This window comes from Dromaius novaehollandiae, chromosome 2 (assembly GCF_036370855.1).
Source record: "Dromaius novaehollandiae isolate bDroNov1 chromosome 2, bDroNov1.hap1, whole genome shotgun sequence".
NCBI lineage: Eukaryota > Metazoa > Chordata > Aves > Casuariiformes > Dromaiidae > Dromaius > Dromaius novaehollandiae.
The window spans coordinates 135,352,285-135,370,651 of record NC_088099.1 but is presented as its reverse complement, the minus strand read 5'-3'; the positions used below and the strand labels follow the sequence as shown (position 1 = coordinate 135,370,651).

The 18,367-nt window shown below is 42.2% G+C and overlaps 2 protein-coding genes across 10 annotated transcripts in view; one reads left to right on the top strand and one right to left on the bottom strand.

Moving 5' to 3' along the window:
* The window catches only part of XKR4 (XK related 4), a 232,674-nt gene extending 225,498 nt beyond the window's left edge, over positions 1-7,176 (top strand). For both annotated transcript variants that reach the window (XR_010387969.1, XM_064507530.1), the window contains one exon: positions 1-7,176. This exon is cut by the window's left edge. The gene's annotated coding sequence lies outside the window, so the exon portion shown is untranslated.
* LOC112981734 (DGAT1/2-independent enzyme synthesizing storage lipids-like) overlaps positions 6,347-18,367 on the bottom strand; it is a 37,767-nt gene continuing 25,746 nt past the window's right edge. For 7 of the 8 annotated variants that reach the window (XM_026097618.2, XM_064507532.1, XM_026097633.2 and 4 more), the window contains one exon: positions 6,347-18,350. In XM_026097618.2, the coding sequence (XP_025953403.1) occupies positions 18,197-18,350 (154 nt within the window). In that variant the 3' untranslated portion in view covers positions 6,347-18,196. The other variant, XM_026097641.2, reaches the window with a different exon arrangement.

Below are 18,367 nucleotides of genomic sequence, written 5' to 3'. Positions count from 1 at the left end.
TTTATTTTAAGTCCTTTCACAAGGACGGAAGTCACAGGTTAATACTCACTCAGTTTATAAAAATCAGCAGGAAATAGTGGGTGGTGTAATCTTCAACCTAACTCTGGTACTCAGAGGAGCATAGTTACAGCAAGAAGGGGCTCAGCGAGACCTCGCGACTCAGCTGTGCCCACTCCTCACCCAGGTTTTGCAGCCTGCACTGAGCGCTCGGCTGTTGCAGCTGCACGGCCGAGCCCCGCCAGGTCGGGTCTGCCTGCACAGGGCACCCACAAACGTACACGTGATGACTGACGCGTCCGTACTTTTTGTTCTGAAAACATATCCACTGGGAACCTTAGCCAGGAGGCCAAAGATCAAAAACACGTGAAAGCTAACAAGTGATTCCTTCGGTCAGGATTGGGGGGCATTTGTGAAACACTGTGGAAAAGCTGGCCCTGTTGTTTCAGTGACTAAAGGGAAGAGCAGAGTCTTTTAACAGCAAAAAAAACCCCAAACCTCAATGCCAAAATATTATTTATGGTGCAATTACTCTCTTCTCTAATAATGTTGGCTGAGAAAATTCTAGATGTGTTACAAGACTGCTGGAACATGCAGGGAGATGGTGAAAGATGCTTCTTAAATAGAACTTCATTGTTATTGACAGGAGCAGTTTATTAGCAATAAGATACAGATATCTCAAACTAAGGCCTGGGTGACAAGGATTTTGTATGGCTGTTACGTCAGTGATTGTTAACTTTAGAAATCATAGATCTTTACAATAGCTTATAGGTCAACAAATTATTTTATTTTCTTTACAGAGGATAAATCTCAGATGGCATCTACAAGAACATAATTTTTAAAATAGGATCTTAAGATGGGCTTTTCTGTATAGGGAATATTATAGGCTTGGTGCTGTTAAGTGCTGGTGCATTTTCTCATGCTCTCAGTTTCTCACACATTACCTTTGGCAAATAGTGGATTTGCATGTGCATGTTCCTTTAGTGCAATAGCCCTCACATCAACTTTGTGAGGCACAACTCAAGAGCACACGCATGGTGTGTGTGTGTGCACTTGTAAAGGTACAGAGGAGAAAAAAAAAAAAAAGGATGGAGGTCAGTAGACGATGTGGCAAAAGTCTTATTATAATTAGAGAACAGCTCTGAATCTTGCTGGGTATGTGAACCCTCATGACATTTCTTCATGCTCAGGTATTCTGTCACTCAGCTCATCATGGGAATAACTGCTGACGGACTTTCAAATGTATTATAAGCTATCAATTTGTGCTTCTTTAGAAGCACCTTGACTGCAACAGAAATCCCTATGGAGGCATCCATAGCGTCACACATGATCTGTAATTGTAGCATATCATCACAGTTCTGTTTTTTTCACAGATTCACTCAAACAAGTTTTCAAAACTTACTAGATATTGCTCTGATGCTTTTCTTGCTTCCGTTTTCCTCTTGTGCTTATGTATCTCACATGCAATCCCCGCTGAAGGGAAAAGGAGAAGGCATCCAGGTTGTATAACAGACATTTTTTTTCTCATGTAACGGTACGAAACTCAACAATCACTTTATGTAATGCCTAGCTATTGAGAGAATCTCCATACTAAGAGAAGAAAAATCAGGTTAATGATGAAATATTGAAGTAATGTGATGGATTGCAAAGCAGAAATATTTTTAAAGATAGCCATCATATTTTGCTGTTCAGGTGATCTTATTTCATAATTCCAAAAGCCTTGCTATATGTCCTTAACAACCTATAAATAAAAATCTTTTGTTTTAGAGATTCACAGAACAGGCAATAACTTGAGATCATCTTAGATTAGCAAGCCCTGACCCCCTAGGGCACTACGGTTCTTCTTTAGCCGGACTGCAGTTCCCTTCAATTCCCATTGATTCCCAAGAGCTGAAATTGTCCCCTGCCTAGTATGTTACATATGGTGGGACAGATATTTTACTGTCTATTCCTTGAGTTATGTATTATTAATAAGCTGCAGTTTATCCTAACAAGTAAGCATCACTGTATTTTCGCACAGGTGCCATTCCATGTCTAAGGCTGTCTGAAAAGGGGAAGCTGACTCTGTTCTTTTGCCCATGCTCGCTTACCTGTACCTTTAATCAAATACTAACTTTAAAAATGTTATTGTTCATGCCACTGAGATGTGAACAACCTGGTCTGTCTTTTGGATTCTGCATTTGACGCACAGCAGTAGCAAATGGGAGAGTCGTCGTCTTGCTGTAGAGCAAGTGCATTGGGAATGGAATCCACTGAGACACAGCAAACACGGCTCTTTCCCATGCTGATTTTGTTCTCATTTGTCAGGGTACAGCTGTGCTTTAAAAGCTTGTGAAGCTCTCTGAAATCTTTTTTTATTTAAAATAAAAAAATCCTTATTATATAGTGTTCTCATGAAATTTACTATTTGTAAGGAGCATGTCAGTTAATTCCTATTGGAACAGTCCTTCCTCTGTAGACTTTCCAAATAGTTTCCTACAAGAACTATTAATAAGCCCAGCAGTAATTTAAAAGAACATATTCTCCAGTCATTACTGCAAAATGTACACTCAGATAAGGCAGAAGCTTAACTAACTTGTGTACGTTTGCCCCTTTCATCTCCTGAGACACAGAGCTCAGAGTTTGTTTTGACTGCTGAGTTTGGTCTGCTTTGAGAGAATGTGTGCAGAAGTGTTTCTAGACTATTATTAAAACGGGTGAGCCTTCCAAAGCAGTTTCATGTGAGGCAAATGATCTTGTCAGACTCAGACTGGATAACGGTTGTGCACACACAACTTTTTTGAATAGTCTACAGCTAAGCAAAACAACAAAGCAAAAGAAACTCTCATCACACTGATGGAGAAATTCTGTCTAGCGAAGGCTTTAGTAAGTCATACTTATACCAGCGCTCGGGACAGTACCATTTGTTATCCTGGGATTCGCCTTGATTATTGACAGTTTATAATCATAAAGGGCTTGCCTGAATGTCCACTGCAGTAAATGAATGATTTTCTGTTGAGTTTAATGAACTCAGATAAGCCTCAGGACGAAGCACTTGGGTATTTTCCTTTTAAATTTCACAGTGCCTCTGCAAATGAAATTTATTTTTAAGGAATCTCTTTAGTAACTGTTTTACAGCTCACTTGAGTTTTACTGTCAAGTGAAACAGTCAGTCATTGTGCACCAGTGCTGATTAGCCTGAGCGAATGGAAATGTCTGGGGAAGGAATATCAGACTGGAAGTAATACTAAAGCATTTCTAGGCCTTCCAATTCTGTTAGTCACTGGATGAGTCCAAGATACCTGGCTGGGTTCCAGAATAAATTAAAATAGCTCTTTAAATTTTCAGACAGCTTATTAAAAGTAGTATTTTCTGTGAAAAAGTGCCCTGCAAACTATACATTTCTATTTCAAGGGAAAGCCACATCTCCTGCATAAAGCCTAAGTCCCTGGGCTGTAGGGCAGCAGGAGACAAAGTGGGCAAGTTGGGGAAGTGAAATTTCATCTTAAGCTCAGGCAAGGGTGCCCCTGCTCTCCCCACCAGCGAACCTTCAGTCTGCAGCCCCAGCCCTCCACAACGATCGCTTGTCATCCTGTAGCCACTGAAGCCCATGAAAAGGGACCTAAGATTTCAATCCTGACAAATCGCATCTCGGTCTTCAGAGCTGTGTCACATGGGGCAGGGACAGAGGCACCAACGTGAGGGTAGGCTCAGGCAGGTACAACTCTTCTTTAGTCGTAGTGTCTCTCCAGTGGCTACCCCTGACACAGCTGAGCTGATGATGGGGAAAGGGCCTGCTTTTTCTTGCAGCAGATGCTGCCTTTTGAGTACTGAGACTTGGAGAGTTTATCAAGCTATTATATTTAGTATGCCTCTATGAAAAGGAAAGGCAAAGAATAAAAGTTATGAAGCACTGAGGTAAGAGGATGCCCACATGTATTAAATACCCACAACGCCAGAACAGTAAAACATTGAGCTGGATGCCAAGCCTACAGAGGCTAGTGCTAAGAATAAAAATAAGTTTATTAACTGGCGCAATGCAGTCCTCAAAGATGCAGTTCCCAGTTTTGTAAATTGACAGGGAAAAACAAAGGATCACCTCATCAGTTTAAGAGGCGTGTCTTTTAGCATCTTCGTGTTTTATGAAGTAAGACCTGACAAATAGTTTTCTCCCCTCCAGAATTAGAATATCTCTTTCTGCTTGGGTTTTCATAAAACTGTAAAGCCTTGGCATCCATGAGGAACTGGATGATTACTGAGGTTCTCACAGTACCACCCTCAAAAAATCTAAGCAACTGAGTAGGAACTGCTGACAAAATTTGGGGGGAAAGCTGCAATACCACAGTGCCCTGAGAAATCTCACACCCCAATTTTCTAGTTTTCCACTCCATTCTGTGGCAAGAGCAGGAAAAATTAAAGGTGAAAATGTGCAAGTGTAATTGGCAATTCCCAGTGGCTCTGTTCTGCCACTGTAGTGGGTAGGTTCGACGCACTGTGAACACTAGTGACTCTGCATGTAGAGTTGCCAGAAGTGAAGTTGTTCAAAACCACATGTCACTTTTGAAAATCATGATCAAAATACAGGGTGTTTAGAAAGGTAAAACTAAGCAGATACAAATGAGTTCCAGGATTTCCTTGCTTGATAGAAACCCTCTCCCCCAAAATAACACAGATACATTTTTCTCTCTCATAAGTTATATATAAACCATATACCCATTTCAGAAGTATAAAGACTATGCTTTCACAAGCCAATTAAAAAAATATATTTACATTTGTGATGTTCCCTGCTGTGATTTTTTAGTCAGGTGCCTGAGGTCAGGTGCAGAATTCACAGTAGCCCGTTATGCACACCCATGTTGTTAAAGGATCAGCAGTAGGATCTGAGAACAGGATTCAGAAGAGCCAGCACGTTCAGTAATGGCATGTATTATAGGTAGTTACTGCTGAAGAGAGGAATACTTCTCCAGTTTTGTCTGTCTCCTAGAAGTAGGCTTCGCCATGAAATTCGTATCCTGAAGTCTCCTTTTGCACTTGCACACACATGCTGTGCATTCAGGTACAGAAAACTGCCTCACTCTTCTTTTGAAGCAGGACTCAGAAAGAAAAGCTGGGGCCATCACTGTGCCAGGACTCTCCCGGCCAGAGCTTTGGGCCAAAGGTGTGGGCTCAAGTCCCTGCTCATCCTGAATGGATTCAAGCCAACACTTTCTTGGAGAGTCTCCTGTCCACAGGACGGGGGACCCAGTCCATCTCTCCAGTTGAGAAAAGCCTACCATGAGGACTGAAACGCAAGTGCTGGATGCAGATGGGAAAGCCTGAGAGGAGCTATGACTCTGTAGTCTAAGGTGGAGGCTGATACTCTCTTTGGCTTTGTTTCCAACTGAAGGAGTATTTAAAATTTATTTTAAGACCATGATTGGATAGATCACAAAAACGCTCCCATGATCATGGGCTAGAGTCCACTCCTGCTCCCTGCCAGCCATGGCTCTTGAGCAGGCACAGCCCACCCTTCCCAGCAGGGTGGCTCCATCAGTGGGCAGCACAGTCGCTTTGGGTTTGCTTACGCAGAACCTGTAGGAATTTTTTTGTGAGGGATCCCAAACATGTGGGTACATCACACATGTATCCAAACACATCACTACATCCCAGGCCTGCATGATACAGGACATGTATCTGATAGTCCCCCAGGAGACATAGGCATGGGACACCTGGTTTTGTGACTCCCAGGTGGCTTCTGTTGAAGATGAGTGCCTAGAAGTTCACCTGAGCCAAGACGTGCCTCTGGGCACACACGGTGGCACAACTTCAAGCACTCGTGTTGCATTTCTGCCTTTCAGGAGCTGGAATCCCAGAAGTAGACCAGATCTCATGTGATAAAAGGTAAATGACTTCCTGACACTATAAAAAGCCTGTAAAAAAGTGCACATGCAAATAGACTCAAATACTTGAAATTCAAATTCCAATAGTATATTCTGTGTCCATTCTTTGTTACTATTACTGAAAACATTTTTTTTTTAACAAATCACAAAGATTCATGCCTGGCATTAAATTGTTACATGATACAAAATCAATTCCAGATGAGTGAATTTTTGCTATATATGTCCTGGGTTTAGTTTCTTGGTTATTTTTCCTAAACACATTTTACATCTAACTACCTCAGCTGCCTTTTGTTTTATTTTGGCACATACAAAGTCATGCACTTTCTATATCTGGGGCGGGGGGGGGAGGTTCTTTCCATTTTGAATAATGAGGTTCAAAGCCATGTTGATCAATTTATAGAGGAGATCAATTTAATGAGACATAATTATTAACAGTTGCAGAACATACATTTTATTTTTAGGTTCTGTTGGGGTATGGTTTAACTATCCAGAAAAAAAAAAAACACACCATAAGCTGCTTATTAATTTGCCTTAAAAAATGTGTGCTCTTTCCTATTCAAGTTGTGTTATTTAACTCTTATCTTGTACACAATTTATGTGACAAAAGCTAAAGTAACAGTTGGCAGATAAATAGCAAATTGAACAGAATGGACCAATAGTTTCTCAGTTCTCTGTTGTAAACTGTTGCATTATACACTGATTGTGCTAAAATAATTGTTACTGTGCTTATACTCCTTAGTCACCATTGCAGAAATAAAGTTTTGGAAGATCACATTTGTGTTTATGGAGCAGTGTAGATATCCCCCCAGTACAAGCACAGTGACTTGAGGTGAATGATAATCATTGCAGAACTTGTGCTTTGACTTGTAAACATTGTAAAAATGTATTTGGTATTTTATTTGAAATGAAGAATCAAAATAGTTATTAAAAAATCTTCCTGTAAATATATATATTCTGATTCCATGTATACAAACATTCCTTTAGAGTTCAGATTGTGAAGAGTGTCTTTATTGGCTAGAGACTACTGTCTCCCATGGCAGTGGTTACATGTGCTATAGTAAAGAACACAGTGTGTGAAGTATTTGATGTACTGCAGTACCATAGTTCTTTTGGTCTGTTAAGTAAGTTGCAATTTGTGATAAAATGAAGTTGAAAGTAGTGCTTCATACTAAAAAATTTCCTTGGTTACAACTTGATTTTTCTTGTAAAACTTAAAAGAAAAACTTGAAAATTTTATATATTTGGATTTTGTAGATTTTTTTTATTTTATTGCAACACAAGGTACCAAAATCATTAAATAAAGTACACTGTGGTCATTTTACCATATCTCTAGAGTCTTTTCTAAAACTCTTCTGCCTTGGTGGATCAGTAAAAGCGTGTTATCTGTTGACCCTCTGAAATTATTACTGAACAGCAAGACCAAAGTTGACCTGCTCTGAGCAAGGGATTGGACTAGATGACCTTCAGGGGTCCTTTCCAACATTAATTATTCTAGGATTCTAGGCAATATTATCATACAACAAAATTCGGGTCTGTTGTATCTGTGTAAATTCATAATAATTTGTAGTTTACAAGTTTTATGGAGCTGGTCTGAAATTACAGCAAGTAACACAGCAAAACTCAGTTTTCTTCAACAAGGATTTCCTTTTAATAATATATTTCAGCTTTTATACACATATACTAGAACCTTTGAGAAATCTTAATGGGTGAAACCACATAATGTGCAATGCTCAAGCCACAGAATTATTCCAGTGCTCGTTTCTGCCAGCAAGCGCCTAAATAGCAGGCATATCCCTGCCAGGATCCTGTGGAGTCCCACACACAGTCAATAGAAACCACCACATAAGGCAGAGGTCTCTGAGCACAGAAGCAGTGTGGGCAACTCCCAGGCTACCTCAGAGACCTAGAGGAGACCCAGTGTCTCCACATGGGACCTGGACAATCCTACAAGCCCAGCAGGAATCTCCCAGGAAACTGTTAGATACCCCAGCGGGCACCTCAGCCAACACGAGCAGGGTGCCCCAGTCACTGCGGTTGGCACCCTGAGCACTATTTCCAAGGCAGAACTCCGAAAAAACTGCCTTTTGCCCAGGGAGTGGGAAGGCGGGTCCTCCTCGCTCCTTGGTCTGTCAGAGATGGATCTCCCTCCTCTGCAGGAGGCTGTCTCCTCCCTTGCCCCAGCTATCTAGCACGGGGCCACCTGCACCTGCAAGAAGCCCACAGCCCCAGAGAAGGGAAAAGCAAGAGGGAGCCTTGGTGATGAGGATGCTCTTTTGGAAAGGGGGGGATTTCTGGATCTGCTCTCAGGGCTAGTTCAGCATTTTAGCCACAGCTAATACAAAATGAATGAGAAGCTGCAGAAACACATGACTCTTCTGTCACCTGAGAAGTCCTCTGCTCACTGAGGAACAGAAGAAGGTGTTCTGTTGCTCTTATTCTCCCTTCAGACTCCTGAAAGCATTACTATTTGCAGTGCGGTGAGCCAGGTCAAGTAGCCGGACAGGGAAGATTGGCCTCACCCCAGCCTTGTGTTGAGTGTGATAACTAGGACAGCCTCCTGACCAGAGGCAGCTTCCTCGAATTTAGTCTGTTGAAACCCCCATAACTCAAGGGAGGTTTAGTTTCTTCTAGTTGTGCCTCATGGGCAAGTATTTTAATCACTAGGCTATTGCACAAGTTGTTGACATCTTCGGCAGTATCTCCAATGGCCTCAATAGCCCTTCTGGATTTCTTTGCCACTTCATCATGTGCAATGACACCCCAAGCAGGACTGGGAATTTGTGCAACAAAGGGCAGACCCAAATCTCGTAACCTTTCTGTCCCTTAGCCAGGATTCCTGCTCCTTCTTCTTAGTTGTCATCTGTTGGTATCTCTTAGACCATCAAGGGGTGGGAAAACAACCCACCTAACAACAACTAAATCTTTTTCTCAAGTTCAAAGATGGGAAATAAAGCACCGTGCTTTCATACTACAGCAACAGGAATCTTAGAAAGGCCTAGTACAGATGAAAAGTTCTTCTTTTTCTCTAAGTTCTCTTAGATGTTACACAGGTATAAAATGTTTTTGTTCAGTGGCTTGTGCGCTCTATAATGAAGCTGGAAAGTAGAAAAGTAAGTACTTATGCTGTGCAGTATTTCTGCTCTGGGAGCACTTTAGACCCACTGTCAAGCACAGAAGCCTAGCTGAATTTGATGTGAAGATGGATTGGAAACCTCTGGCATGTTTTTTTGGCAGAGTGAACTCTGAACTACATTGTCCACAGTTACTAGTTTACCTTAATATTATACTAATGTGCTTATCTGCATTTTTTTTCACTGGGAAAGGGGAAGAGAGCTCAATTTAACAACAAAAACATAGCTCCAGAGCATTTAAAGCCAGCCTGACTGGAGTGGTGTCTTCAGTTGTGTGCCATTGTATCGAGCTTGCTGTCATGTCATCTAGCGCACGGGGCCTCACTTATCACCCCTGCCACAATATGTCTCCTGCTGCCCCTGCCTGAGGCTGCTACTTCATGTGCATTGTTAAGCAGTAGGGTTTTTGTCTTAGATGGAAAGATCTTTTTAATTCACAAGAGGCTACAAACAAAAGCAAAGCCAGGAGTCTTTTTCCTGTTCTTCTCCATAAATTAAAGTTTGTATGATGCTGCACTTTATTAGCATCTCTACATTTGGAAATCATAATGAAGCAGAGAAAGGGATGCTCCTACTTGGTGGGTTTTCCAGTAACCAAGTCATTTATTTTTAATCAGGTTCTTATTAAGTGTAGTGAACATAAACTGTACTCCCATAATCACACCCACTATGTAGGTGAAATGTTTCCCAGTGCTGTCTAACTGGTAAATGTCCTCGTAGGATTTACATACCTTTCTGTTTTCTAGAAGATTGGATCATTATTAACCAAGTGAACCAGTTATAGAGGGTGAGATCATTGAAAATGCCTCAAAATATGGGAGGATAAGTTTAAGTACATGCCCATTATAAATATTGCAATTGAGTGAATGCATTATTATTGTGGGCTCTTCCAGTCTATCTCCAAGCTATCCCATGGTTTTAAGCAAGTTCGTCTTAAATAAATTTTAAATTTCCTGTATCTGTAAAGTTTATAGCAGTCCAGATTTGGAATCTGATCAATTCATAAAACTCCAACGATTATTTAGATGCTGAGCTAACTTTCTTTTTGATATCGGTGACTAGTGGAGCTCAGCAACGCTCTCTGCTAGCAGTTCCTGTACACCGGCCCTATGTGCTTGCTCAGGGAGACACACCTGGCTGTTTTTCACCTGTGCAAACGAGTGTGTGAGTCCTGGAAGCTGTCCTTGCAGTTATGGAGACGCTTCATCTGTTTGCCCTTCCTGAGGGAATAAAGGGCTATAATATAACATGATACTACTTAGTCAAGAGTCTTTTTCCCATTCTCCTCCAGAAATTCATTCTCCATAAGTCTATATGATGCTTCACTTTACTAATCTCTCTAGATTTGGCAATCATCATGAAGTGGATTCTCCTGGGTTCAGGAGAAGTGATTGTCCCTATATGTATATATGTATGTATATATATAGAGAGAGAAAACTTACTGCTCTACCTTTCCATGCTAAATACACAAATGCCAGCTGTCTCCTCAATGCCAGCTGTCTCCTCCAGCTACCCTGAGTATACAGCAACTCTCTCTGAACCCCAGGAGTTAAAAATAGCACTTGCTCATTATGTTCACCCTTGACAATCTTTTTTCTTTTTCTGTCTGTGCGCTTCTCCTCCTCCCGCTCCAGCTCCCCTGCAGATGCCACCCACCCTCCCATTTTCTACCCTTCCATTTCTGCTCCATCTCATGTCCCGTGCAAGTTTTCTCACAGTGCTTCTATGATGTGACTTCCCCATTTCACCATATGCCTCCTCCTTGCTCCCCATTGCCATGTATCCTCATTTTCCTTGGGGGATTGGAGGCCAATGTGGTTTCTCCTCCTTGGGCCAGGGTGAGACAATGGTCACCACAGCCAGCCACAGCTCAGCTGCCCCCTGCAAACGCTGCAGAAACACACAAATTGTTAATGCTCTCAGCCTGGGAAATTGCTGGGAACCAAAGGTTCAATAAAAGGGGAATAGTCTTCTGAGCACTGGTGCCAGGAGCATCTGCCTTTTACTTCTAGTTGTCTCTGGCTACCTCTCACTCAGGTCTGTCATCGTGGCTTTCGGCTTGCAAAGAGCGCTGCAGGGATACTTGCTTCAGTGGGGAAGCTGCGAGAAAAAGCCTTTGGGCCCAGGGAGGGGAAAGACGTCTGCCTGCAGGAGATAAGTTATTTAGCTGGAGATCATATTGGCTTTATTTTGGAGAGTGCTCAGAGCCTGCAGCACTTCTTGTCACAAATAGGCGCTGGGAGCACTCAGTGGCTCTGAAAGACATGGCCCTTTTTTTTCATGCTGAGTAGCCAAAGCACCTCAATGCCCTGATTCCCCAATCAGAGGGGGCTTTTGGACACATCGGCTTTGACTCCTGCATCTGCAACGTCCTTTCTCTTTGGGACACAACTCACATCTCCCTGTATGAGAATAGATTGCTGTCCGGAATAAAGAGCCAACTTTGAAATCTGCTCTGACGACAATTCTATGAAAAAAGTAATTGTGCTGTTCCCCTTAAATCAGTGCACTGTTCTAGTTTCATCATGGTCACCTCAGATACAGACAGCTTTAATTTTCTCCTTTTCAAACTCAAAAGCAAATGAGCTATTTCATAACTTTTAGTTACAGATCAGAGTAACAAGGAACATCTGGAGGCTCCTTCAGACTGAGCGAGCAGCATAATGCAATTCACCCATTCCTTATTGCATTTGTTTGTTCCTACTGATCTTTTTTTTTGCTTGACTGATGATTTTATAACTCTTTCAAGATTCTCCCTTTAAGGCTTCTTCTGCTTTTGTTTTTGTCTGTTTGTTTATTTTAAATGCCTGTTTGTCTCTGATATTTGTTTCCGTGCTTTCCTTTGGGGATTTGGTTTTGCTTTTGGCTCTATTTTACCATCTGTTATGTCTGAGTCTACATTTCAAATGCTGTCACCTTCTTCTGCCGACTTTGGTTCCAGCTGGCTGCGACAGTGCGGCAGTGGGAGAGGACCCTTGTGGTTACATTATACCTGTGTGGTATTTCGTCAGAGGTCTGCTGCCTGAGCAATGTCCTAACAACAGCCTGATGAAAACTTGTCTGATTGGTTTGAGTGTTTTGTTGTGTTCATTACCATTTAATCTGCATCCTGTGTCATTGTTTGCCTACAGGTTTATTACAGAATCGTAAGTGCTGCCTTGGAATTTCCTTGACTTTTGTGTGTGATTCCACCTAGCCCGTATTTTCAAATCAGAAGAATCCAAAATCCTGCCTTAGCTGGGCCACAGTGTCTAAGACCACTTGCCATTTCTAAGCAAGTATTTTAAGCTTCCAAAGGAATGCAAAGAATTGCCATATACTTAAACTCTATTATAGCATAAAGCATACAGCATATCTTAATTATAACCCTTAATGAACATCTTCAAATATCATACCTGTGTGAGCAGTATACACAGCACAGTGTACTATGTATGTAATGGAAAAATGGGCTGTAGTTTAAGTTCTGTGTTACCATATAAAGGAGGAAAGGGGTTGTCCTGTCTTCTGTGAGAAGTACTGGTACTCATACACAGGGGTTACAGTTCTACCCCCTCCCTCCCAGCTGACAGTGGGCAGCACATTATTGGCAATTAAGAATAAACATGCCTTATGGTTATATCATTCTTTAAGGTGACATGAACTCCTACATATCACCAGTAGCTAGTAATTAATCCAGTTTAGCCTTTAGATGGGCTTTTGCTTTTATATTTGATCTGTCTGATGTTCTATTCTATTTTTTTTATTTATTAATAGCAGTTTCTTATGCTTGGACATATCGCCTTGTCCCAAATTGTCACTCAGTGCTAGTGAAGACATGAGACTGTGTGTTGGATGCCTTCCCCCAGATTTCAGAGAAAACACTTTCACACCCTAATGGGACACAATGTCATTAAAGTGGCGTATTATCTGGCATATAAAATTAGATTTACCTTTCTTGTAGAGCATCTCTGCAAGGCTTTATAGCAGTCTTTCTGTTATAAAGAAATTAAAGAATATAAAGAATTACAGAGTAAAAATTCTGTCTTCTCTCCATCTGAATTGCCCAGAATCAGGCATTTTAATAAAATATGTAATTGAGCTAGAAATGTTCTTGGAAACTTTGGGATCCAAAGAATGTTGCCATTTAGGTTCTTTTTCAGTGCTCAGTTAAGGCCTCTGACACACTACTGTTTGCTTTTCCTCATCCTGGTAAGACTTAAAATGTGGGCTGGGGAGCAGGGAAACAAAAGGGCAGTCTCTGATTTGCCTGATGCAGTCATCCAGCCACTTGCATGGTGTCATCTGCCACAGTAACGCACATTTAGAAAGTCATCGTGGCTACGGTTCAGCATACAGGCATTGCTGCGCAGTCTGGATTCATGTTACTTGCTGGCTTCACAGCCCTCCAGAACTGCATGGAGGTAAGATGTGTCATGGGAATTCGCAGTCAGGATCTGGAGCAGTGCTTACCAGTGCGTGCCTCAGTTTGCAAAGCAGTACAGGCTAATGGTCTGATCTGGTAAGAAACATGTGCCCCCTTAGTTGTGGCTGAGAAGTCACTGCATTTTGCTGCCTATCAGTCATGTCATCCCCCTTGTAGGGCATACAAGTAAGATTTCAACCTCAATTTTAAATTTAACTTCTTTTAACATTGTTTTGAATACAGATCTCATAAAATCTTTGTTTTAGTTAACTTCTCTTGCATAGATAATTCATTTTAGCCAGCAGTCTATGCCACAGGATGCTTCCTACTGTGCACAGAGATAATATACTCTGTCTGTTCCTATTTCTGCCTGGAGCAGAATTAAAATAGGAAGAGGAGTGTTTGGTAGCACTTTTATCCGTTTGAGTGGTTTTCCTTGTGCGCGCACATGCAACATATTTTGAGATCAGAGCTATAATATTTCCTAAAGGAAGAGGAAGAAAAACCAGTGCAGCCTTACAGAAACACAAAAATTCTTGGAAGAACATGAAAGTCTTGTGTTCATTACAATTTGCCTTGAAGAATTTATCTGACGTTTCACTGAAACCTTAATTATCAGAAGCAGTAATTTTCTCTGCATTAACTACTACCTCAGTTCAAGAGAAGTACTGAAGAGATGGCATTTGAACTCATACAGTAAGCCATATTTCGAGGGAGATGCTATACTTAACACATTAAGATAGCTGGTGTAGTTGGAAGAAAGCAAGTAAGCTTTTGGGCTTAGATTCCCTCTGTTATTTATGTTACATCTGCCTAAAGTCACGGGGCAAATATACAAAGAATCTGTGCCTAGACAAGAAAGTGTAAATGCATAGCCCAGTGCATGCCGAAGGAAAGGGCAGAGCCAGGGAGGAGATGCCACCCATCAGAAGTCTGGCGGAGGGTGAGTGCCGGAGCTGGACGCTGCGAGCTGCTGCACCTGCTGGATTCGCAATCTGTGCTCTGCTCTCTCCAGGTCCCACACGTCTGAGTTTGAAACAGAGGCTGCAAAGAAGACTTTTCCATACTGGCTTTTTCAGATCACATCAGGCTGCATGAATAAATTGCTCCCTATATGCCAGCTTGCATTACTGCTGTACTAAATGGCAAGGCACTGACCTGAGCATTTCTCTTGCTGCAGCTGTCAGGACATGAATGTAGAGTTTGGTATTAACGCTCAGAGAAGGTCAGCTGAAGTATTCAGAGGAATAGCCTCTGCTTCAGCAATGTGGTTTTCCACTTGTGCCAAGACAGCAGTGCTTCTAAATTCTCATGCCCTTAATGTTTCTGACATCAGAAACACTGGCTGAAAACTTCCAGCCAATATGCCTGGGGAAAAATGAAAAAAAAAGGTGACCCAAAATGTTAGCAAATCATCCCTCTTCTCACGGTAAGCTTCCCTGCGCAAATATCCTTCTGTTTGCCCTCGGATGCCCACAGAGGAGACACAATGTTCAGGTTTTTCCATGCCATGGATTGCCCTGCCCTAGGCACGTGAATGGAGAGGTGGTGCCCATGTAAATCAAGGCAAACGTTACCAAGAGAGCCATGGAAAACAGGCTTATGTATTTTAATTGTGAAACAAGCAGCCTTGGCACCAGGTGGCAGCCAGACAAGGCTGATTTCAGACTAGCCAGGACCTGATCTCTGGGGATAAGGCATTGAATAAAAGTTTTCCTTTCAACTTAAAAAGCAGCATAACCTCACTGTCTGAACCATGCTGAGCCGTCTTGCATCCTGACAGCTTTTCAAACTCAAGACAGCCTGCCTTGCTAAATGTTAACCTCTCTGTGCCACAGGCTTGGTGCTGACTGGGGGCAGCTAAGTGATTCCTATTATTACAGTTGTAATGGGGCAGCACAGCTCTCTAAACAAAGGGGCAAAATGGACAGGAAAGAAAAGCCCAAAATCTTGTGCAGAACCTAGGTTTCCATTTCTGATAGATTTTTGTAAAACTGGTGAATCCTTGGGAGAAATAAACCTTCAGCTTTTTCTCCTGAAGCATAAGGTAAATCCAGCACACCCAGAGAACAGTATGGGATCCCAGGAAGGGAAGCTTGGGTCATCAGTATAGGAATTACCTGGAACCAGCCATATTCTCTTGATCTTATTTATTTATTTACTTCAGGCAGCTGCCAACACCCTCTGCACCTCCTAAAATTGAGTTTGCCCCACCCCAGCAGCAGCACATTTATCCTGGGATGAATCACCACTGCCTTCCCCCCATATGCAGCCTGCCCATGCTCAGTCAAACCTGTTCTGATCTCCCCAGATGCACATCAGTAGCTGTTTCAAGCAGTTTAGTATTAAATCTGATTCAGGCTTAGATGGAAGCAGATCTGCCCCTAAAGAGCCTGTACCGTAGGCTCTTCTGTTTTCCATCAGCTGCATGTCTCCTCTGCCACCTCCTGCCTGGCATGCTGCCTGGGCAGATGCAGTCACTGTCGAAACAGGACGGCTTGCCAAAGAAATGAAACTTGTCTCAAAGGACAACCCTGATACAATGATTTCAGTCTTTTTTTCAACCAGTCCTCACTCTACAGGTAAAATTGCATCTGTAGCCTATGGTCCTCTATATTTGAATGTATCTGTTTACTTCCTTGTCAAACCTGCTTTTTCCCTGTGTTTTACTCTGGAGCTCAGGAAGATCAGTATTGCCAGCATTTTTTGAGGCAGGGTCACTATTCTGAAACCTAAGTGTTTCAATCTTAATTGCACTGATGTGAGCATGCTGCTAATATGGATGTTGTTTTCCCTTGTAGAGGTGAGACCTGGGGCTCAAATTCATGCAACTTTCTAGTTGATGAAAATGTTCCTATAGCCTTAGTTCCCACATTTACAGAGGGCATTTGCATTAAAATCAGGAGCTAAGGCTCCGGAAATCATTATTTCCTTGCTATCACAGTATTGCCAATGTTTCATGCATGGTTTGTAGAGCCAATCAGTTAGAAATCAGCACATCTACAGAAACCAGTTAATGAGAAATGATAAAGCATAATGACAAAGCAAGCACGAGAGCTATCATCTTGGCTTTCTCAAAGCCGTAGGTGGATTGAATAATACTGGTCTGCTGTTTGACTTGCAACAGGAGCTAAAGTAGGTTCCATGTTCCTATTTATACGGAAGAAACAGGGCATCTCTCTCTCTCTCTCTCTCTCTCTCTCTCTCTCACACACACACACACACACACACACACACACACACACACACACACAGAGCAGTATGTATATAAGACTAGACAGTATCTGGTCCTGTAGCCATTAATGGTCAGGAAATGTTAAGAGTTAAGGAACTAGAAAAGACTGATTAATGCACTCCATTGGCTGAGATTTTCTGTTTGCCTTTTTAGGTCAATTCTCTATTCCCATTGCTCCTATAAGGGTGTTTTCGGACATTAATGAGAGCTTAACCGCCCACATGCTAAATTCTCCTTAATCACCTTTCTGCAGACAGCAGCAAAAGCAGTCTTCCAACTTTAAATGCCTACCAAACTGTACATACTTATAATGGATGAGGAGTGCTTTGCAGAGCTAAATAATGGAGCGCTGGGCATGGAGTAGCCAAAGCAACTTGAAGGTGTTGTGGGCAGCAGAACTTCAGATCTACATTTGACCCAGAAGCTGCACCAGAAGGATGGAATAAATTATACAGTGTAAGAATATCTGTCAGTTCCTCTATTTGAGCTGCTATGCAGAAAGCTTTATTTCCTCCCAGAAGTAGTAGTTGCAGATACTGTATGTATGACAGAAAAATACCAGAAGCTCTTTTTATAAAGCTTTCACACCCTGTTAGAGCTGCAGTCTTCCCCTACAAGGCATGATCAGTGCACATGGACACCCTAAAGGTGGTAGTGGGGTGCACAAGAAGACCAGAAATTAACCTTAGCAGTCTTGCTATGCTGCGTCTGCAGGTGCTTGAGGGGCACCTGCTCTTCAGGACAGGGTTGCCACCATTCCCTAGGATATGGAGACATGTGTGAGATTAGCGATGGAGAGAGGAATTTAGGAGGAGGCATGACTGCTAGCTTGCTTTAGAGGGGAAATAGCAACCCTCGAGGTGCTACCTGATGAACAAGTCTAGTGCGGAGCTGGCTACTAGACATCTCATGCTAGAGTCTACGGGCTTAGTGTTTGCTCCCAAAAGGCCCTCAGTGCTGCTCACAAGGCTGCAGCTCTTTCCAGAGAGGACTGCGCCGCCCTCATCACACAACATGGATGGCATGTTTGCTACTGGCAACACCATCACATCTGCTTTGCTTCTCTGCTGGTCCTGGGTCTACACAGAGAGGAGAAAGAGCCAGGAAGCTTTATTCCTGTAAACATGAGCCAAGGTTGCCCAGAATTAGGATTCCAAAACTAGTCTGGAGATTTTGTGTGTGTGCCTGTGTTTCATTTATGGGACTTGTTTTCTATTTTTATGGAAGTCTTCAAGGACTGAACCAAATTGCAATCAGCCTTTTTTTCCAAGCTTGTTCTCATAAAACAAAATAAAGATACCAAAAAGTCCATCTGGAATGTGCAACTCTATAGGCAAAAGAACACGGCCAAGCAAGCCTGTAACTGCCAGCTAGTTAGGAAAATTAATCTATTGCAGTATGGACAGGAGAAAATTCATCCGTTTCAGGATGGGCAGGACATTTTAATAGCCCTGGTGGGGGCTACTGGGTCCCAGTAGTTTTTACACAGTAAGGAAAAGTGTGACCATTTAAGAAGCACCTGGAGTACTGGCAGCTCCATGATAGCAGTTGAAACAGGAGTTCAGAAATGTTTTTACGTATCTTCAATAGACTTTAAAGAAATCAAAATGAGAAATACTACATGTTCATTGGGTTCTACCTTCCCATTCCCTGAAGAGAGTTGATTGAAGAAAGATTGAAGCTGCTCTGGTATTGCAGAAAAGTCCAGGGGGGCAGAGAGCACAGACCTGACCATAGGAAAACA